General features: G+C 41.1%; 1 protein-coding gene across 2 annotated transcripts in view; it reads left to right on the forward strand.

Moving 5' to 3' along the window:
* UBE2W (ubiquitin conjugating enzyme E2 W) overlaps positions 1-17,772 on the forward strand; it is a 32,527-nt gene extending 14,755 nt beyond the window's left edge. For both annotated transcript variants that reach the window (XM_060243636.1, XM_060243637.1), the window contains exons 4-6: positions 2,168-2,323; positions 11,917-11,992; positions 15,448-17,772. In XM_060243636.1, coding sequence (XP_060099619.1) covers positions 2,168-2,323; positions 11,917-11,992; positions 15,448-15,461 — 246 coding nt within the window. In that variant the 3' untranslated portion in view covers positions 15,462-17,772. The remainder of the gene's footprint in view (positions 1-2,167; positions 2,324-11,916; positions 11,993-15,447) is intronic.
* Positions 17,773-19,470: the final 1,698 nt, after the last annotated feature.

Below are 19,470 nucleotides of genomic sequence, written 5' to 3' on the forward strand. Positions count from 1 at the left end.
AGGTGAATTTCTTTTAGTATAAGAAGTATGCAATATAAAAACAGCATTAATCACAGAAAGCTATGAATAAATTACTAATTTCTAAATTTGCATGTGTTTTACTACTAAGTGGATTGCACTATAACTTGTGTTTAGAAATATTTGTTTTGCAGATTTATTTGTGTTTCCAATTAGCATTTTGTAAGTATTTACAAAGATTTTCAAACTAGGAATAAACATGTAGCTAACAAAATGCAACTTTTTCAGATACCACTTCACAGAACACTTACTAGCTTTCTGAGAAGAGGAGCAAGAACAATAGTTAGGGTTTGTAGAATCTTTCGGGCTCAAGTGCCGTGTTCTACTGGAGAAAGCCAAGAAGGTCAGAGCGCCTGTTCCGGCTGCAACGCCACTGAGGATGTTCTCCGCAGCTGAGAACGAAACGTCTGGAAGGAAAACTTTCTCCAGTAGAACAAGGCACTTGAGCCTGAAAGATTCTACAAACCCTAATGATGTTACCAGCCGTGAAAACCTGAAATCTTTGATAAGAACAATAGTGTATTGTATAATGAACAGCATGCAGGTGTAATTATTACAATTAAAAGAAGGTGCATTAGCTGCATTCTACTGCCCTCCCACACTGACTCTGTGAGAGAAAAGAACGCAGTTCCACAGCCCACGAAGTTTATGTGTCAATCTCCTCATACAATCCCTGGACAGTGGGCACCAAGCATTGTGGGGATTGTAGGCTGTGTCTGCTTTCTACTCCCACTCTGGTCTCTAGGCCTAGGCCTCCCTAGGCCTTGTCTCCCAGTCCTGCACAGATCATGACACAAGCATTTTGTTCTTCCTGCTAGTTCGGGAAAAAATGGAGTTTGGTGTGACATCTGCACATGTGGAGTCAACAAATAAGAATGTGTTATTTTGCCCCATTTGAACTTCACAACAAATTGCAGCTTGTTCTGAACCAGGGTTTGGAACCATGCTGCATGAGTGCATCATTGTTTGCGGACAGGAATATTCCAGCCTGCCCTCTTTCACTTTAGCCTATCTTAACTCCTGAAATTCTGTCTTGAGAGTTGTAGACCCACAAAAAGAGTACAGGGGCTTGCAGTAAGAGTGGGAATCAAGAAAAATCAGTATTTTCCATGAGCAGATGTAGTTAGAATCAAAATAAATGCAGAGTTGAGTGAAAGATGGACCTTACATCTTACATAGACATCAGTGGAAGGTCATATTGTAATATATCTACAATCAATTTAAGTCTGTAATGAATCCAACAAATACTGATCTTTTAGTCACACTGGATGCCACTGTGACTTTCTGAAAATCCTTCTGATTCTTCAAAGTACTGGAGATGTGGACATAGTCCTGGTTCTTTAATATAGATGCTGTGGAGTTGCATGGTTATCTATGGTGTCTTTTTATTCCTGTAACATCTTCTGGCCTTAAAAAAAAAAAAGGGTTCTGGAAGTTGCAGGACCCACATAGACTAAAAGTCATATGGGGTGGGGGTTGCAGAGGGAAGTAGGGATCAGATGAAACTATCACCTTCTCCTTCTTTTCTGAGGCTCTTATGGCAGAAGAGAAGTTTTTCCCATCTATTTCCCCTGTTTACTGAATCCTCTCTTCCCATCCTGACCTTATTCTATACAGGCCCTGTGACCTCCAGCATCAACTTCTTTAGAGTCAAAAAAGGGACTACTGAGGGAAGGGTGTTGTAGAGAAATTGGTAGAATCTGTTTTCTAAGAACTTTTCCACACACACACGAAGAGAAACCAGCGTATATACACTTTACCAATAAAATGGTGAATCAGTTTTTCTTGATCTTAAATTCCCTGTTTTGCAGTACAGCTTTCAATACACTGAATAATATACCATTTAAGTAATAACAGGCCTTCAGAAGACTATTATATCTACCTGTGATGTACTGAAATGTGGCAGTTTTTACATTCTTCTGTTTTTAAAAGATCTGTTATGTTCTGTGGTTCACTAGACATTTTTCAGGACAGTTTTTTCATGTTGAAGATTAAATCTTCTCAATCCCACAGAAGTAAGTGAACCAAATAAATGTGAAATTTTATATAATTGCTACAGGGACAGATTACAATGCTCAAGGAAGAGTTGTTTATCTAATATTTGTAATTCAAATACTGATTACCTTTTCTTTTCTTTTTTTTTAAAAAGGTCATGTTTACTGGTGAAAATATTCCTGTTCACCCTCATGTTTATAGCAACGGGCATATCTGTCTGTCTATTCTAACAGAAGACTGGTCTCCAGCTCTTTCAGTGCAATCAGTTTGTCTTAGCATTATTAGCATGCTTTCCAGCTGCAAAGAAAAGGTATGACTTCAGATGTAACTTTGAGATAAAGTAAGCGAAAGTAATAAGATCTTAAATTCTTAGGTGAGGTTTTACCAGTACTTATGTGTGTAACATTTTAGATGTTCCAGAATAACCTGAAAGTTGAAGGGTAAGTTTTGTGTTGGAATCAAATATATTCTGTTAGCTTGCATATTGCAGGGATAGAGGTTTTGAATGGGCAAAATACTTTCTGTGTTTATGGAGTAAATAGTAACCAGGATTTAAGAAAGTATATGAATTTCATTTGCTAAATAGTTATCTATAAAAATTGTAAAATGAATAGAATACACATTAGATGTGTGAACATATTTTCTTGAATCACCTTTTTCTAGAAATAACTTAACATCTGTTCAGACAAATTCCAGATGAACAACCATGTTAGTCTCTTGTAGCATAGTAAATCTTTTGGTTCTTCTAAATAGTAATTTTTGTTATGGCTACGTGTGCTTCTTAAGATCACACACTGTATTGAATCCTTATTTGTTATTTATTGCATAGGTGAAAATAATCTCTAATGGATTAATACTCATTATATTTTACCTTTTGTTGTGACTGCTTGTGGCATTTTAAAGAACAGAATGGCTAATTTGTGTTAACCCTTAAGATGGCCAAAGATTATTGACGTGCATCTCTTCAGAGAGTCTCAACAGAATTGCAAATATGGAAAGATAAGGGAAATATAGCAGCCATGGAGAAAGACATGATGAATTTGAAAACAGATGGGCTAGAACTCATTTTAAAGAAGAGTTGGCTCATGAGTCATTTGAGGCATTTCCTGAGTAAAAAAAGATCTCACCACTGTGGTGTATGGCCCTGATAACACCTAGATTAGATTGATGCAATACGATATATATGAGGCTGTCCTCGAAGAGCCTGCATATCAGGAACGTACATGTCATTTTGCAGACAGGGAGGATGAAACTGTTGGGCATATTTTACTATAGAAGAGAGCAACCAAGATGGTTTAGAGGATTGGAGCACCTTCTCTATGACTAAAGGCTGAAGAATCTGAGAATCCGAGTAGGCGGCAGGTGCAGGGCTACTTGCAAGTAGGCGGCAGGTGCCCCCCTCACTCCACTCGCCGCAAAGACGCCTAACCATGCCGGCCTCAAGGTCTGCGCGTGTTTTGAAGAGACTTCTGGAAGAAGTTTCTCCCCCCTCTTTTCCGGAAAGGAGGGAGGAGGAACTTTTTCCAGAGATCCCTTAAAACACGTGCAAACCTCGAAGCCAGTATGGCTCTGGATCCTCACGGTGAGCTTCTCGAGGTCGCTGCAGCAGGGCAGGAGCTGATGGCAGCGGCAGCAGGGCGAGCTTTTGGAGGGCGGACAGGGGTGTGGCAGGCAGGAGGAAGCTGGTGGAGGCGGGGGGAAGGGAGGCAAACTAGGCAGTTGTCTTGGGCACTGGGCCCCTCCCTCCCAGCACCCTAGGCAACCGCTTAGTTTGCCTAGTGGGCAAGCCAGCCCTGGTGACCACCCAAATAATATTCTGTAGACCTCCATTGGCTGCTCATCAGTTACTGGGCTCCATTGGCTATAATGTGTAAAGCCCTTCACGGCATTGTCCCCTCTTATTTGTGGGACTGCCTTTCTCCCTGTGTTTGACCATGACAACTTCACTTAAGTCAGCAGAGGCTTCTGCAGGTACCAGCCTGAAAATGGGAAAAATGAACACCTGCCTGTGCATGCGCTTTCCCTCTTGTGGCTCCCACCTTGTGAAACAGTTTGCCTGAGAAGTTAGGGAAGCTCCAACTCTCCTGGCTTCCTTCAGACTATGCAAAACTGAATTACCAAGCAGGCTTTTATGCACAGCTAATAGGGCTGCACCATATAAATTGGTTTTACAAACTTGCTGGGGTAAATGACTAGGAACTCTGATCTATTCTGCTATGTATAATTTATTCTAAGTAGGATTCTGTTTATGTAATTTCTGTACTGCTTAATGTGCCATGTAAATATTTATGCTATGCTTCAGTTCTTTATCATGATTCCAGACTTCTGAAATCCTAGTGCGTTGGTTACTGAATGGCCATTTTGTCAACTGACCCACTATGTGTAGTCCTTCTTGAGTCTCAATGAGAAAGGTAGACTATAAAATAATGTAAATAAATAAGATGTGTGTGTTTTTAGCAAGGTGCCCCAGAAAATGAACATAGTGCAGGGGTGTTGAACTCATTTATTATGAGGGCCAGATCTGATATAAATGAGACCTTGTTGGGCTGGGCTGTGTTGGGCCAGGCTATGTGTGTACCTATTTAAGATTAGGTAGCAGAGATATAAACTTTTTAAAGGACACAGACAAACATGACAAGATTTTTAAAAAACCAATCTTAAAATAAAACATGCTTAAAACATTACCACTTATTGGTCTTAAAGGTGCTTTCTTTGTATTTCTCCCATGGAATCAGGGAACTAGGAAGTGCTGGCTCTTTCCCTCCCTCCCCAGGGGACCAGGAGGGGGAGGAGCCTCAACCACTGGAGAAAATAGAGGTTCTCCCTCTAAGGCGGAGGCCATCTTTGTGGGTTATTCCCATCTATCCTTCAGGGAGGAAGGGAATACTTTTTTCTACTTCCTGTTGGCGCCTTTGGAATGACCCGTCCTTCAGTTCTTTTCCTGCCTCTACAGGGAGAGCAGCTTAGATCAGGTCTTACCTTCATCCAACTCTTAAACTCTAGATTTTTATACATATTTTCCCTCATAACTACCTTTATATACTTCCTTCACTGTTCTGCCTTATAGTCTAACTCATTTGGTGAAGACTAACAAATAAAATCTGCTGCATTCTCCCTCACAGGAGAATGTTCCTCCATGTTCTGTGTTTCCTTTCTATATCTTACCACTTTTCTCCTCTGCCTCCCTCCCCCTTTCTCTTCAGAGGCCTACAGAGGATCGATACTTTTTCACACTTTTGAAGTGCTCCTACATAATATTTTTTCTCTCACCAAATGGTGGAGGCAGAACACTCAGAGGCTTTTCTGACTGACAAGGAGTCAGAGGCGTCCGCAGCTGTGATTGCTACATACCTTTTAGGCGGGGCCAACATGCCTTCATGGCTTGCTCATGCCATCCGTCTCAATGGAGCCCAGCAGTCAGTGACACTGGCAGACAAATGACAGGCCAAGAAGTGCCATCTACTTTCAGGTGGGGCCAACTTGCCTTCGTGGCTCGTTTGTGCTATCCATCTCAACAGAGCCCAGCAGTCAGTGGCAGCGGCAGTCAAATGACAGGCCAAGAAGTGCTGCTTGCTAGTCCTTCAGGGCTGTCAGTAGCTGGTGGCGGCCATTTTGGAGGCTCGAAGTCTGCATCTACTCCATTCCCTCCACATCAACTAGCCCTGGCAATGGCTGACAGTGACACAGGTGCATACCAGACAGAGCAGGGTCCTCACAGAGCCGCCTTCCTCAGTGGTAAAGTACCCAGTTCTGGGAGTTTATTTATTCCACATTGGAGTGATGTGAACCTTCTGCAAAAACATGCAAGAGGGGATGGCTTCTTTCTGCCCTAAGATGGCATTTATTTCACAGGGCATTTATTTCAACCTCCTCAAACTTCTCAGCCCTTCCTGCCCTGGGCCACTAAGGCACCCAGGTAGGCTGTTACCCATACAAAGAGATGGAGAAGCCCTGGAGCAGAACCTAGGTTATCTGACTCTGTGCCTGATGACTAGGAGGAGGGGCAATCCCTATCAAAGAGGAGAAGGAGGAAGAAACTCAGGTGGCTTTCTTAACAAAGGCTATAGCAGCCCTTGTATTTCATGCTTACCTTCCACATGCATAGGAGCTTAAAGCTTCTTGTAGAAAGGTTATGGCCACGAGTACTAATGAGTTTTCCCTTTCATACTGTGGCTGAATATTTGAATGTCACCTCAGGGTGGAATGGGGCAAACCTGACTCAAATGGGCAGTTTCCACATTTGTTTAAATGCTTTATGCTCTGTCTAATTGTGCTGATGAGTTATTACAGGTCTCCCCAGTTGACGGCCCATGGCAACATTGCAGTCTACTGGTCTGCTTCCTGAGGATGGTGAGAGCTTCCACTACAGCCTCCATCACATCCAGAGCAACAATCGTCTGGGTCCACAAGGTTAACCATGTCTTGTCAGAGAACAACCACTGCCTCCTTGATGGCACTAGCAGGAGACTGAAGACTGCCTTCTTTCTTACTGATGCCACCTACATAAGAACATAAGAGAAGCCATGTTGGATCAGGCCAACGGCCCATCCAGTCCAACACTCTGTGTCACACAGTGGCCAATACACACACACACACACTGTGGCTAACAGCCACTGATGGACCTCTGCTCCATATTTTTATCCAACCCCCTCTTGAAGCTGGCTATGCTTGTAGCCGCCACCACCTCCTGTAGCAGTGAATTCCACATGTTAATCACCCTTTGGGTGAAGAAGTACTTCCTTCTATCCGTTTTAACCTGACTGCTCAGCAATTTCATTGAATGCCCACGAGTTCTTGTATTGTGAGAAAGGGAGAAAAGTACTTCTTTCTCTACTTTCTCCATCCCATGCATAATCTTGTAAACTTCTATCATGTCACCCCACAGTCGACGCTTCTCCAAGCTAAACAGCCCCAAGCATTTTAACCTTTCTTCATAGGGGAAGTGTTCCAAACCTTTAATCATTCTAGTTGTCCTTTTCTGCACTTTTTCTAATGCTATAATATCCTTTTTGAGGTGTGGTGACCAGAATTGTACACAGTATTCCAAATGAGACTGCAGGGGCATTATGATACTGGCTGATTTGTTTTCAATTCCCTTCATAATAATTCCCAGCATGGCGTTGGCCTTTTTTATTGCCATCGCACACTGTCTTGACATTTTCAGTGAGTTAGCTACCACGACCCCAAGATCTCTCTCTTGGTCATTCTCTGCCAGTTCACACCTCACCAACTTGTATTTGTAGCTGGGATTCTTGGCCCCAATGTGCATTACTTTGCACATTACCTTAGAAAGCTTAATGTTCATTTCTAAGGCCATGACTTCCATGCTGTGGCTAGGAGGTTGAGTGCTTGGCCTGCAGGCATGCTTCCCAAATCTCTGGTATCTGCATTCCAGAAGGATAGTCTCCTTGGTGACTGCCTTGGTAGATTTCTAGATGACTAGAAACACACTGTGTCTCTGTACATCTGTCGTTTTGATAGATGGGGAAATCACTCCTTTTATGCTTAGTACTCCTTGTCCAGGTTTTGCTCTGTGCACCCCCCACCAAAAGGCAATGTAAGTCCAATCCCATGCAAGCATGTCTGCATGTCCCTTCCAATGGGAGTCAGGTTTTTGACCTTCCTTCTGGTCTGAAGGTATTCTCAAGAAGAAGATATTGGATTTATATCCTGCCCTCCACTCCGAAGAGTCTCAGAGCGGCTCACAATCTCCTTTACCTTCCTCCCCCACAACAGACACCCTGTGAGGTGGGTGGGGCTGAGAGGGCTCTCACAGCAGCTGCCCTTTCAAGGACAACCTCTGCCAGAGCTATGGCTGACCCAAGGCCATTCCAGCAGGTGCAAGTGGAGGAGTGGGGAATCAAACCCGGTTCTCCCAGATAAGAGTCCGCACACTTAACCACTACACCAAACTGGCAAGAAGACTTGTGGACCATAGAAGTCATTGTTCATGGCTACACCTTAAAATCCACAATCTCCCATTGCAACGATTCATTCAGTCTCTGGTGTCCAAGGTCTGCATCCAAAGAATAACCATTACAAAAATGCCATACAGCATTTTGTCACATTTGGGTTATGCAGCCCATTCCCCTTCCAGAGTGGGATTGGGGAGTATATTCCATTTTATTGTTTCTGAGAGGAATACCAATTGGAGGGCCAGTTTGGATCTCAAGTTTCTCAACAAGTTTGTCAAGCTTCGGGGCTTGCTTAAGGAATCTTCGAAGTCCATAACAGAGGCCCTTCAACCCCAGGTATTTTTTGACTTCAGTAGTCCTGACTGATGTCTACTTACACATCCCCATTAATCCTGCTCACAAAATATTTCTCAGCTTTGCAGTGAATGTTCCCAATGCTGGACACTTCCTTTTGGACTTTCCAAGGCCCCCAGGGCATGTACCAAGATCCTGGTAAATCCTGTAGTCGACCTCAGGCGGCACAAGGGGATTTATGTCCATCCATAATTGGATGCCCTTCTCATCAGGTCCAGCAGCCTCTCCAAATACATTCAGGGCACCTAGTCCACTCTCTGCTCACAGGAACATGGTTTTATTGTAAACCAGTCAAGAGTTCCCTTCAACTGGGAACCATCATAGACACATCCTGCAGTTCGCTTTTCCTCCCACTGGAAAAGGCGCAAGATCCAGGCTGCTGTAATCCTGGTAATCCAGGACAACTTTTCATCCTTATTGTTTCTGGACAAACTCATGTGTCTGCTGATCTCCTGCTTAGACACAGTCCGGTGAGCCAGGCTTCATTCCAGACCACTTCAGTATTCCCTTTGTTCCTACCAGTTGTCCATCATGGGAAAGAGGATTTTTCATCTCTGGATTCCTGTATCCATCAGATCCAGTCTTCTCTGGCAGGTGAAGGTCAGCAGCCTTTGACAGGGCGAGGTATTGTACGCCCAGGTCTATAGGGAGTTCTTCACAGCTGCAAGCCCTCAACACTGGGGAGCTATCCTGAACAAGGTTCTGCTACAGGGTCAGTGGACTCTCGAAGAACAGAGTCTTCCCATCAACTTCTAGAACTCAGGGTCATCCAGCTGGCTCTGAATTACTTCAGGTTGGAACCGGCCCATCAGCCTGTCTTTATCCGGATGGACAACATCGCTACCAAGGCATATCTGTACTAGCAAGGGGCTCTCAGTCATTTGAGCTCCACAGAGTGGATTTGAGGATCTTGGCCTGGGAAGAGAGGAATCTCCCATCAGAGTGGAGTACATCAGAGGGGTGGACAGCACGTGACTGGACTGGCGGAGGGGAATGGTCCTTCCATCCCAAGATCTTCAACTTCATTTGCCAACACCTAGGATGTCCTTTCCTAAACCAATTTGCATCAAGCACGAATCATCAGCTTCCTCACTTCTTTCATGGGGTATTACTGCATGAAGGTGGAGGTGATCAACGTTCTCACGTCTTCCTGCCCCAGGACTCCTCTTTGCTTCCCTCTGCTTCTACTCATTCCTAAGACCATTTGCAGGATTTGGCAACAGGCAGCCAAGGTCATACTGATGGCCTGTCATAGGGCTCGACATCCTTGGCTCTTGGCAATTATAGAGATCTGCCCTCCTCTGTCTGTTCCAGTCTCTCTCCAGACATGCTTAATCAGAGCCTGATCTGGTGCCCCCAGCAAGATTGGCTTCGTTTTCCCACTGGAGATTGAGTGCAAAACACTCTTCTGGTTACTCTTCTGGAGTAAAAGACACTATCCAAGAGCCAATCACATTCACAACACTATCTGGACAGCTTTTGTGAGATGGTGCAAACAAAATCAGATTGAACTGTTGGCACCCTTCACTGTTTTTCTGTTAGTTTTTCTCCAGGATGGTCTGACATTAGGTCTAAAGTCCTCACTATCTACAGTCAGATTGCTGCCCTTAACACAGCGCTTCCTATTTATGGAGGATACAAGCTGCCCAAACATCATGTCCTGTGTTCTCCTGCAAAATGCTATGCTCTAGGTACCTCCTCCAGTATTTTGCTATCCTATTTGGAGGCTATGTTATCGTCTGTCCTTGCAAAGTCTCCCTTTGAGCCTTTCAGGGGAGTTGGTCTGTAGTGGGTACTCAAGATGACTCTTTTTTTAATTGTTGTAACCTCAGCTCACAGAGTCTCGGAGATTAGTGCCTTATCTGTAAAATCAAACCTTTCATCTTTCACACAGATAAGGTAGTGCTCAGTGCTGATCCAACATTTTTTTGCCTAAAGTTTCTTTGAATTTTCACAGATTACAAGAGATCTATCTTCCCACATTTTGCCTACAGTCCAAGCATCCCAAGGAATTTGTGTTGCATACCCTGGATGTCCACAGAGTGTTTTATATCTACACTTCAAGGACAGACTCCATCAGGAAAACAGACAGCTGCTTCAGCAACATATCACCCTCCAGGTCTGGAGGTTGAATATCCAAGACTTCCATTAGCTTAGTTCTCAAGGCTTGTGATATGTAGCCTACAAGGCTTCTATCCTGGAGACACCTACCAGAATTATGCCACATTCCTTGTGTAGTTCATCCACCAATGCAGCCCTACTTAATAGATCGTTTGCAGAAGCTTGTAAAGCTACTGCGTGTTTTTCCATTTCCACTTTTGTTTGTCATTACAAGCTGAATTATTTAGAAGAAGAGTTTTGCAGCACACTTAGATAATAGCCGATGATGATGACCCACCCATCTAAGGGACACTGCTCTGGGAGGTCCCATAGAGATGGCCTCCGCCTCAGAGGGACAATGACCATTGGTACTTACCATGAAGGGTCCTTCTCTGAGGTCAGGAGGCCATCTCGGCCCTCCCATCATCATCGACATTCCTGTTTCTGTGTGCTGTTCTTTTTGTCTTTCTACTCTGTGTCTCACTGGGTACTGTTATGTGGCCATTAATACTCTTGTTTAGTACGTTTTCTTTAACAGAATTAGAGTATTACTTAAATTATGGTTACTGCTTTCGGAGTCCCAGAACTGAAGGGTGGGTCATTCCAAAGGCACCAACAGGAAGTAGAAAAAAGAATTTCCTGCCTCCCTGAAGGATGGATGGGAATAACCCACAGAAATGTCCTCCTGACCTCACGGGAGAAGGACCCTTCATGGTAGGTACCAGTGGTCATTTTGCTCTGTAGCTCCTGTGCGATTGAGCAAGCCTTGCAAAGTAAGCTGTGATGCAGGAGGAAGCAAAGAGGGAGAAGGAAGCAGACGAGCCAGTTGCTCAGGGGCCTGATAAGAAGCCCTCTGGGGGCCTGATTCAGCCCCCAGGCTGCATGTTTGACACTCCTGGCATAGTGTATTGTTGAATTACCTTCTCTAAAGTCAATCAGTTCAGGGCCAAAACAGAGTAATCTCTCATTCATTTCTCCTTATTGCCTCCTTGTAAATTAATTCATCATTATCATCCAGACAAAGAACTGAAAGAAAGCTGGGTTGTCACTGTTATTTCTTGAGACAAGTGCAGTGTTTTTGGCTTGGCTTTATAGCTGGTGTTTTTGTTCCAAATGGCTAGCAAAACTTTTTTTCACTTTTTGCTGCTCTGAGGCAAAGTGTTCCTTCATACCCACTGACCCTTGTCGTAGCCCAAGATGCAGGGTGTGTTTTTTTGAATTAGACAGTCTGCTTCTCTATGCCATTTCCAAAAGTTTGTTAGGGTAGTGTGGACTGCCTGTGTTCTCCAAAATTAAATTTGTGTTGTTGAAGGTCTGAAAAGTTAAATCAAAATTATTTTCAAATAATAGATAGCAGGTTAACTTTGCTGTCCAAATTTCATATGGCTTTTGTGGATGTACTTTGAGGATTCTTTTGGAAGGAAATTCTAATGTATTTCTCTGACTGTATAATTGTTTCCTCGAATACATACAAACTGTATAAACCATACTGCAATTTCCTAGTTATTTGATTAGTCTGGCCTTTTTATTTCAGAGACGACCACCAGATAATTCATTTTATGTAAGAACATGTAACAAGAATCCAAAGAAAACTAAATGGTGGTATCATGGTAAGTATTTACTTTAACATATGTTATCCACCAGGTATAGAAATAAATCTGTTATATCCACTATATTTACTTATGTTTATAGCATCCCTTCAATGCAAAAAAGTCTCTTCTGCCAGTGAAAGGTTCTGCATTTAAGCAGAGCAGTAGGAAGCAATCCAGTTAATTCAAATTCAGCGTCACTCAACTCCAGTTGCAAAAATATGCACAGTATTTCTATCTGCTACAATGGAGAAAGCTATCAGAAGTCAGTGATCATGATATATAAGGGTGCCATATGTCACTTGGAATAAGTATTGTTTCCTGATGGAAAACCTCCAACTTAGGTGGTTAAAAGTTGAAATAGTATTGCTGGGTATGCCAGTTATTGTGCAAAGAACTGACTTGAAAAGCAGAACTTTGAAGGGCAAAGGCTTGGGGGGGCCACAGTGGGACGGCCTCTGATGGACCTCCTGATGGTGCCTGGTTTTTTTGGCCACTGTGTGACACAGAGTGTTGGACTGGGTAGGCCATTGGCCTGATCCAACATGGCTTCTCCTATGTTCTTATGTTCTTACGAGCGTGAGTTGCTACTGAAAGCCAGTTGCTTGAACCCCATGAGGTTATTGTGAGGATAACATGGAAAAGAAGAGAACAATAGGAGTTTCTTTGAGTCCCTGTTGGGGAGCAAGGTAAGGTATAAATGAAAAATAAGTAAATAAATTCATGGCATCTCAAAAAAAATCTCAGATAGCAGGACTGGAGTAAAACCTCTGCTAATTGCAGTATTGGACTTTGTGAGGCATATGGTCTGGTCCAGTATAAGGAAACTTCACAATAAAGAATAGCTTTGAAACTGTGCATCATGAAATGCCTTTTCATCCTGAGTAACCTGAAACCAGACACCATAATCTGAATCTACAAATGAGATTTTCCAGGACAAACTGCATGACTGCAAAGCAGATGCCTCTCATTTTAGCAGTTAATTATTCAGTGATTCACTTATCACACTGCAATGATGGCAGTTCATACCTGCAGAAAATAGTAAAAGCTGGATCTTGATCTGTTAGAGACCCTAGCTGAGTCCCCCTGGCTTATGGATCCTGGTTGCCTGCTACAAACCCCTGAACAGCTTCCCAGACCTGTGGGCCTTTAAGGTTGGATGCACACAAGAAAACCAAACCTTGTAAAAATGTATAAACTTTCATTAAATTATTAGAAGAATTGACTATGCAGTAAAGTCTCTTTAGCTCAGCATCAAGTAAACAAAGAAGCTAACTTTTCTATCTAATACACTGAATACCTTAGCATTAGGTGGCCACTCCTTTGCAGCATAAAATCCAATCAGTAGCATACAAAGCATTCTATACATTGCAGTCCACCATGATGAAGCATAACATATCTGTGCATACTAGCATGGTGTTAGCATAATTCTCTCTGACCTATATCCTTATCATAGCTTTTTTATCATAGCTCTTCATCTCAAGGACATTCCAGAGGATGTTGGCAACTGCACCTAATTCCCCCCTCCCATCTGGTTATACAGCTGAGCACAGGTTCTCACTATTTGCCAAATTACCACATTTTTATCCCTCCTTTTTATCCTCACAATAACCCAAAGGGTAGGTTAGGTTGAGAGTATGTGAATTTGTCCAAGGTCATCCAATAAGATTCCATAGCAGAGCTGGGATTCAAACTAGAGCCTTCCAGATTCTAGTTCAACACTAATCATTACACTACAACATGGGTTTAAAGGCCCTTTCAGGACTTAACACATTTCCAGGATGTATTCTGTTTTTACACTCATTTCATATATTAAGGGTTTTAGGAAGAAGACAAGTATATCTGTGAACAAATTCAGATTATCTGCAGAGTTTGCAGTTAATGGACCGCTTGTGAACAAACCTGTCTTTAGCAGAAACTCTTCTTCCTTCCAGGCTTAAAAGCAGATGAATTCTTTACATGGTTCTGGAGGCAACACAGCTTTCTTTCCTAAAGGGCAGACAAAAAGACACCTGTAGCACTGCTCTGTGGAGAAGCAGCTCTCTTCTCACCTTCTGAGAATGTGCAGATGAATGGTTAGGGATAGTGGAATCTTAAGCAGGTTAAGGGATGTACACCTCCTACCAACTTATTTACAAGGTTCTGTAAACAAGTGTTTCAATTTTAAAAATAGTGCTAATGGGCAACCAACAGTGGGGGCCACCTCAGTTGCCACAAGTGGTGTGGCTGGTGGAGAGGGAGGAGAAAGAAACTAGGATAGCACCTAGAGACTTAAGCTGTGTGCAAGAGAAAGGAAACAATCACAACAGTGACTTCAGCTGCTGCTGGAAGGTGGGAGAAGGTGGAGCATCAAGTCCAAGCACATACTACATGTGCTGCCATGGAGGAGGATGTGCAGAGCCACACTTCTTCAGCCTGGCCCAGCAAACGTGGTTGGCAGCACAGGCCCCATAGCTTACATTCCTTCGCCATCCAGCACACCAGGCTTTCATTCACTATCTCTGTTCCCTGGTTGTTGCAGCTGATGTCTATTCAGCTGGTTGGGCTCAGTGCTGTGAGTCAGCAGCTGCATACTGCCTTACAGATTCATCTGATGAGATTACTGTTTGAACAGTGGTACCATGCAACTGCCACCTGTACTTTGGCCCGGATGCCTAGCTGCATAGTTGCCCTAGTGGCTAACAGAGCAGTTGGAACAGCACTGCTGTGGCAGGCAGGTATGATGCAGTTGGCAGCAGGTGAACTGAGGGTGGTCACCTCCCTCAGCTTGGGAACCTGAGGCACCTGCTCCATTGTTAGGACTGTTCCTAGATACAGAGAGAAATCAGGAAGACAGTTAATTAAAAACTGCTGTGATGGGTGACTACCCTCATGTGAACTGGATACATAAAATTCATACCATCATAAGAAAACAATGTCTAGATGCAAATGTTTAACATATATGTGAATATAAAATGAAATTCTGTATTTATAAAAATGTATGATGTTAGAATAGATGCAGGTGTGTGCAGAACAGAGAAACTGAGAAGTGGTGGATTTCTAAAACTCCAAAATTCTCTCATCAACTAGGATTTGTTCTGGCTTTCATTTCAGCAAAATGGAATGTTTGTTCTCTTTAAGCAGTTGTCATCTATGCTACATGGCACATGGCATGGTGAGAACACTGCTATTTGAGGAAAGAGAAGTCTCAGTTTTCCTGGGATTCATAGGTCTTAAGTACAAGGACTTGGGTCCTAACCTGCCTGTGAATATAATTTTAGAGGAGCAGTTTACTTGATTAGTGCGTCTTGATTTCAGTTTCTTTGAACAAAGTAGGATAATGGCTTGAGATTAGTCTTTGTTAGAATTTCCTTATTAAATAAAGAAGTCCAATATATTTCTTAATACATGTATTGTTATAATATATTTCTTTATTAGAAGATGTAGATGTTGGATGTGCATTCATATATTCTACCTTATTTTATGTTCTCTTAAAGATGACACTTGTTGATGCCACCATTTTGAAATTCACCTAACAGAAGATAGTCCTACTGAGAAAATGAGCACTTTGATCATTCAGTCTTTGAACTTTAACCTCTGACTGGAAGTGACAATAGGCAATGAAGACTACTTCCTCTGACTGCATTTTTACTAGTGTGCATTCTGGGCGCATGTTGATCGCTGGTTCAATCCATGCTACTGACATGCTTTTCTTAGTCGTACAGTATTAATGCAGGTGTTGGGAAATATCAGAATTCCATTTTTTAAAATAAACTTTTGGAAGAATTTTAGGTCTTCGTGTATTGTGCAATAATATGATTCTTGACGGTGTTGGTATATCCACTGCCGGCAAAAGATTGTATCAGGAAACTTATAACCTGCCACAAGAAAAGGTAGATGCATGATAGGGCCTATGAAAAGATTTAAGTATATTGAGATTAAGTAACCTATCATTTTGAAAGCCACCTAATTGTTTAAATTTGGATTCTATGCACTGTGATCATAAGACTAGCAGCGTGAATTAAAACATGCTTAGCTGAAGGACTAATAAGATCATTGCATATTTATTGAACTGTCAGTATTTTGACATGGAATATTTTCAAGTTATATCAGCAGAGAGGTACGTACTATGATATCCCTGTGGTGAAATAGATACCTTTTGTTTGTATACTATATTTCTGAAGGAAAGGTAGGAATAAAATAAGGTAGGAATGATTTAATCAAGGCAAACTTTGTTCTGGAAATGGGAACAGATGGTAGTGATGATACTGAATTTGCTGCAGTCCTTGAAGGGGCTTGTTAATATGTACACTAGAGCTATTTTCCAAGTAGATTGCACATTGTTACTTCCCAGTAGCCTTCAGCATGAGCCCTGTTGCCTACACAATATTTCATTTATTTATATGTTTGGACTTTTTTTTGTTTTGAGTTCATGGTTACTTTTGTGTTGTATGTCACATTTGAATGTTACAAAACAATATTTTCACTGAAAAGCTGTCAGAAGATATTTTCTTGTAAACTATTTCTTTACCTTGTAAACGTTATCTTGTCTTTTAATCCTGTATTATAAAGGAAAAAATACATTTTGGACAGAGATGAACTGTTTTGACAAAAAGGTGTGGATCTTTTTATTTAAGTTTAGACAAAAGTATATTTTTCTTACCTTGCTTGTCCCATACAGCCATAGCAATTTTCCAGGTTTTTTCTTCAAGTATCTGACTACAACTAGATTTACCTTTTTTATATAGAAAAACAATTGTTAAATAGTGAATTATTCTTCACCTCTGTAATTTTATGATACTACATATAGGCTGTCTTTTATAAGCACTGATGTCTTTTATAAACTTACTACCTTACACTTATGCAAACTTTCTATTTCAGTGCTCTTTTTAATGATGCCTTACTGTTGCACAAACAAAAAAAATCAAACCTAATAGTTAATAAATGAATGTCTGAACTGAATAAAACTTACTTGATTTTTAAAGTAAGAACCAGATCAGCAAAGTTCAGCCTATCAGAGTTGGCTGAAGATAATTCTAGTGGTTTTTTAAACTGCTGTGTAGTAACTTGCAAATTTTATAGATATGTACATACTACTATACTTTGCAACTATCTAAAACACAATTGATAAGCTCAGGGGTGGGTAGAAATGAAATGGAGATATAACGGTGTTCATTGGTGGCACTGAATTACACGCTATCGATGCAGTGTGTTGTTTTAAACAAGAAACTCTTACTTTTTCTGTTTTGAGGAAATCTTTACTGCCCTCTTAAAAGTTTGACAGAAGCTGTGGGTATTAACATGTGTACGTATGTTTGCAATATTCAAAATGAAAACTATCACTTTTGGATGTCTGTCAAGCCAAAAATATTATTGAGGAATTAGGACACATATTCCTTGTTATAGTTTTTTCTGTAATATTTCCATTTGTGAATTAAACTACAGCAATCAACTAAAAGATATTTACAAATTAATAGTATGCATGAGCAGTAACTACTGAATATTTCATCCATATCTTCATATATACAAAACGTTTCACTTGATGTATGTGTTGGAAAGCTATGTATATTGTTCATACTGCAGAATTGCATAATCATGTCAATTTGTTCTCCTGTCCACAGTGTTGGAACACCTTAATACACCTGAAAGAATGGATTCATCTGTGCATTTAAAAGATTAATGTAATTATTCCATACTGTGGATTATAATGTTTTTTAAAGATTCTTTGTGTACATTCTCAAAATCCATGCGTTATTGTTGCACCTATTTTGATTCACTTATATAAATACCACAGTATGGATTAAATAGAAATTACTAAGCAAGCCTTGAAGTATCTGGGTTTCTTTATGCTACTACTGTTTTGTTTTGTTGTGAAATGTGTTAAATGCTGTTACCTAAAAATACTGCATCTCTTGCAGTGAAGCAGGAATATAGGTTAGAATGAACCTTAAATAGAACATTCTGGTATTCACACTGCATATTAACTCCATAGTTCTTGCTTCTTGGTAGAAACATCTTCTTTAAAAAAATTTTTTTAGAATATACATTCAAATATCTTTAATAGAATTGCATGTGAAGTCCCAGTAGGTTACAGTCACACATCATGATACATCATTAGTCACATACATACTTGCAAGATGTGTGTGTTGCCGCAATAGTACCCGTGCGAGGTGAGCTCATACAGCAGACTGCTGCTGAAAAAGAAAAAAAATACATAAATCCAATTGATCTTGTACTGGCTTGCTATTATGCTGTATGTGGGTTACTTATTGTAAGCAGTCATCAGCAAAAATCTTTCAAAGAAATGACAGGCTTTTGTTCCAAAACCATTCATTTTTGTTCAGTTGATTTGGAATCTTATTATAAAATATTTTGCTGGAAAATCTTTAAAAATTCTACAAATACTGTGAAGAAAGAAGAAAAAAAATCAGGCTTTCTGTGAATTTTAACTACATTATGAAACTTCAGTGTAGGGCTCATCTTTCTTAGAAAGATAATGTTATACTTCATGCAGAGAAGTTTGAAACTAGTTTACCGAAATGAACTTGAAATTTTTATATATGTCTCTTCTGGTGAGGTATTCGTATTCCTCAATAAAGTAATTTTTTCCCCAACAGCAGCTCTTTTGCCTTGGTGCAAATGAATCCTATTTCAGTATTTATTACTTGAGTCTTGTTAAGATGGTGTCAAGACCTGGTTCAGGACAACTGAAGCCTATGGATGCTCCAATTGCTTGTCTTGCATGGGTGCAGAGAATCAGTGATATTGAAATTGGCTGGTTTGAAGTAGTGATCCCCAAAGTACTGCCTTTCCATGTGTGGCATCTTATTATCTTCCCCAAAACAAAGAAATGTTGCTTTCTTCTACCTCATTGGTACAGGAGGCCACAGTGTTTCAGAAGAACTGAGGAGGCATCACCTTCGTGTCAACAGGAAATTTTTACCTTTATTGTGGGAAGATACTTGGCTTGGAATTTCCCAATACTTTTGTTATGGGCCCTGGCCCAGGTGGTAGCCACCTCAGTACCACTCAGTATTCTCAAAATCTCAGAAACACCTATAAACTCAGCAAAGTTGGGAACCCCTTTTCTGGATGGTGAAAAGGCTGCATTAAACAAGAAAGCTTTCCTAGTGAAGCTTGTACTTCAAGAAAGTTGTTTGTAGTATACTACTTCCTCCTAAGGCTTTGCATCCTTTGGTACTATAATGCATTGAGAGCTCTGGCCAAATGAGGGCTACAAATCTGAGAAATAAATTTCATGTTGTTTTGGCTCGAAATGAAATGGCACAAGTATTAATGTGTCTACCTTTTCTATCCATGCTTCTCTGCTGGATTGTTCAAGTACCTACAGAAAGACAAGGTGTCATCTGATCAAGAAAAGTCAAGTCATGGTGTTGTTTGTGGTACAGATGATTCCCGTTCTTATTTCCATTATAATCAGAACTGAGTCAGCACAGGAATAATTTGAAGATCCTCTCTCAGCAATCCTTGTACATATTCTTGATTTTTTTCTGCATGGG

Source organism: Heteronotia binoei, chromosome 7 (genome assembly GCF_032191835.1).
Source record: "Heteronotia binoei isolate CCM8104 ecotype False Entrance Well chromosome 7, APGP_CSIRO_Hbin_v1, whole genome shotgun sequence".
NCBI lineage: Eukaryota > Metazoa > Chordata > Lepidosauria > Squamata > Gekkonidae > Heteronotia > Heteronotia binoei.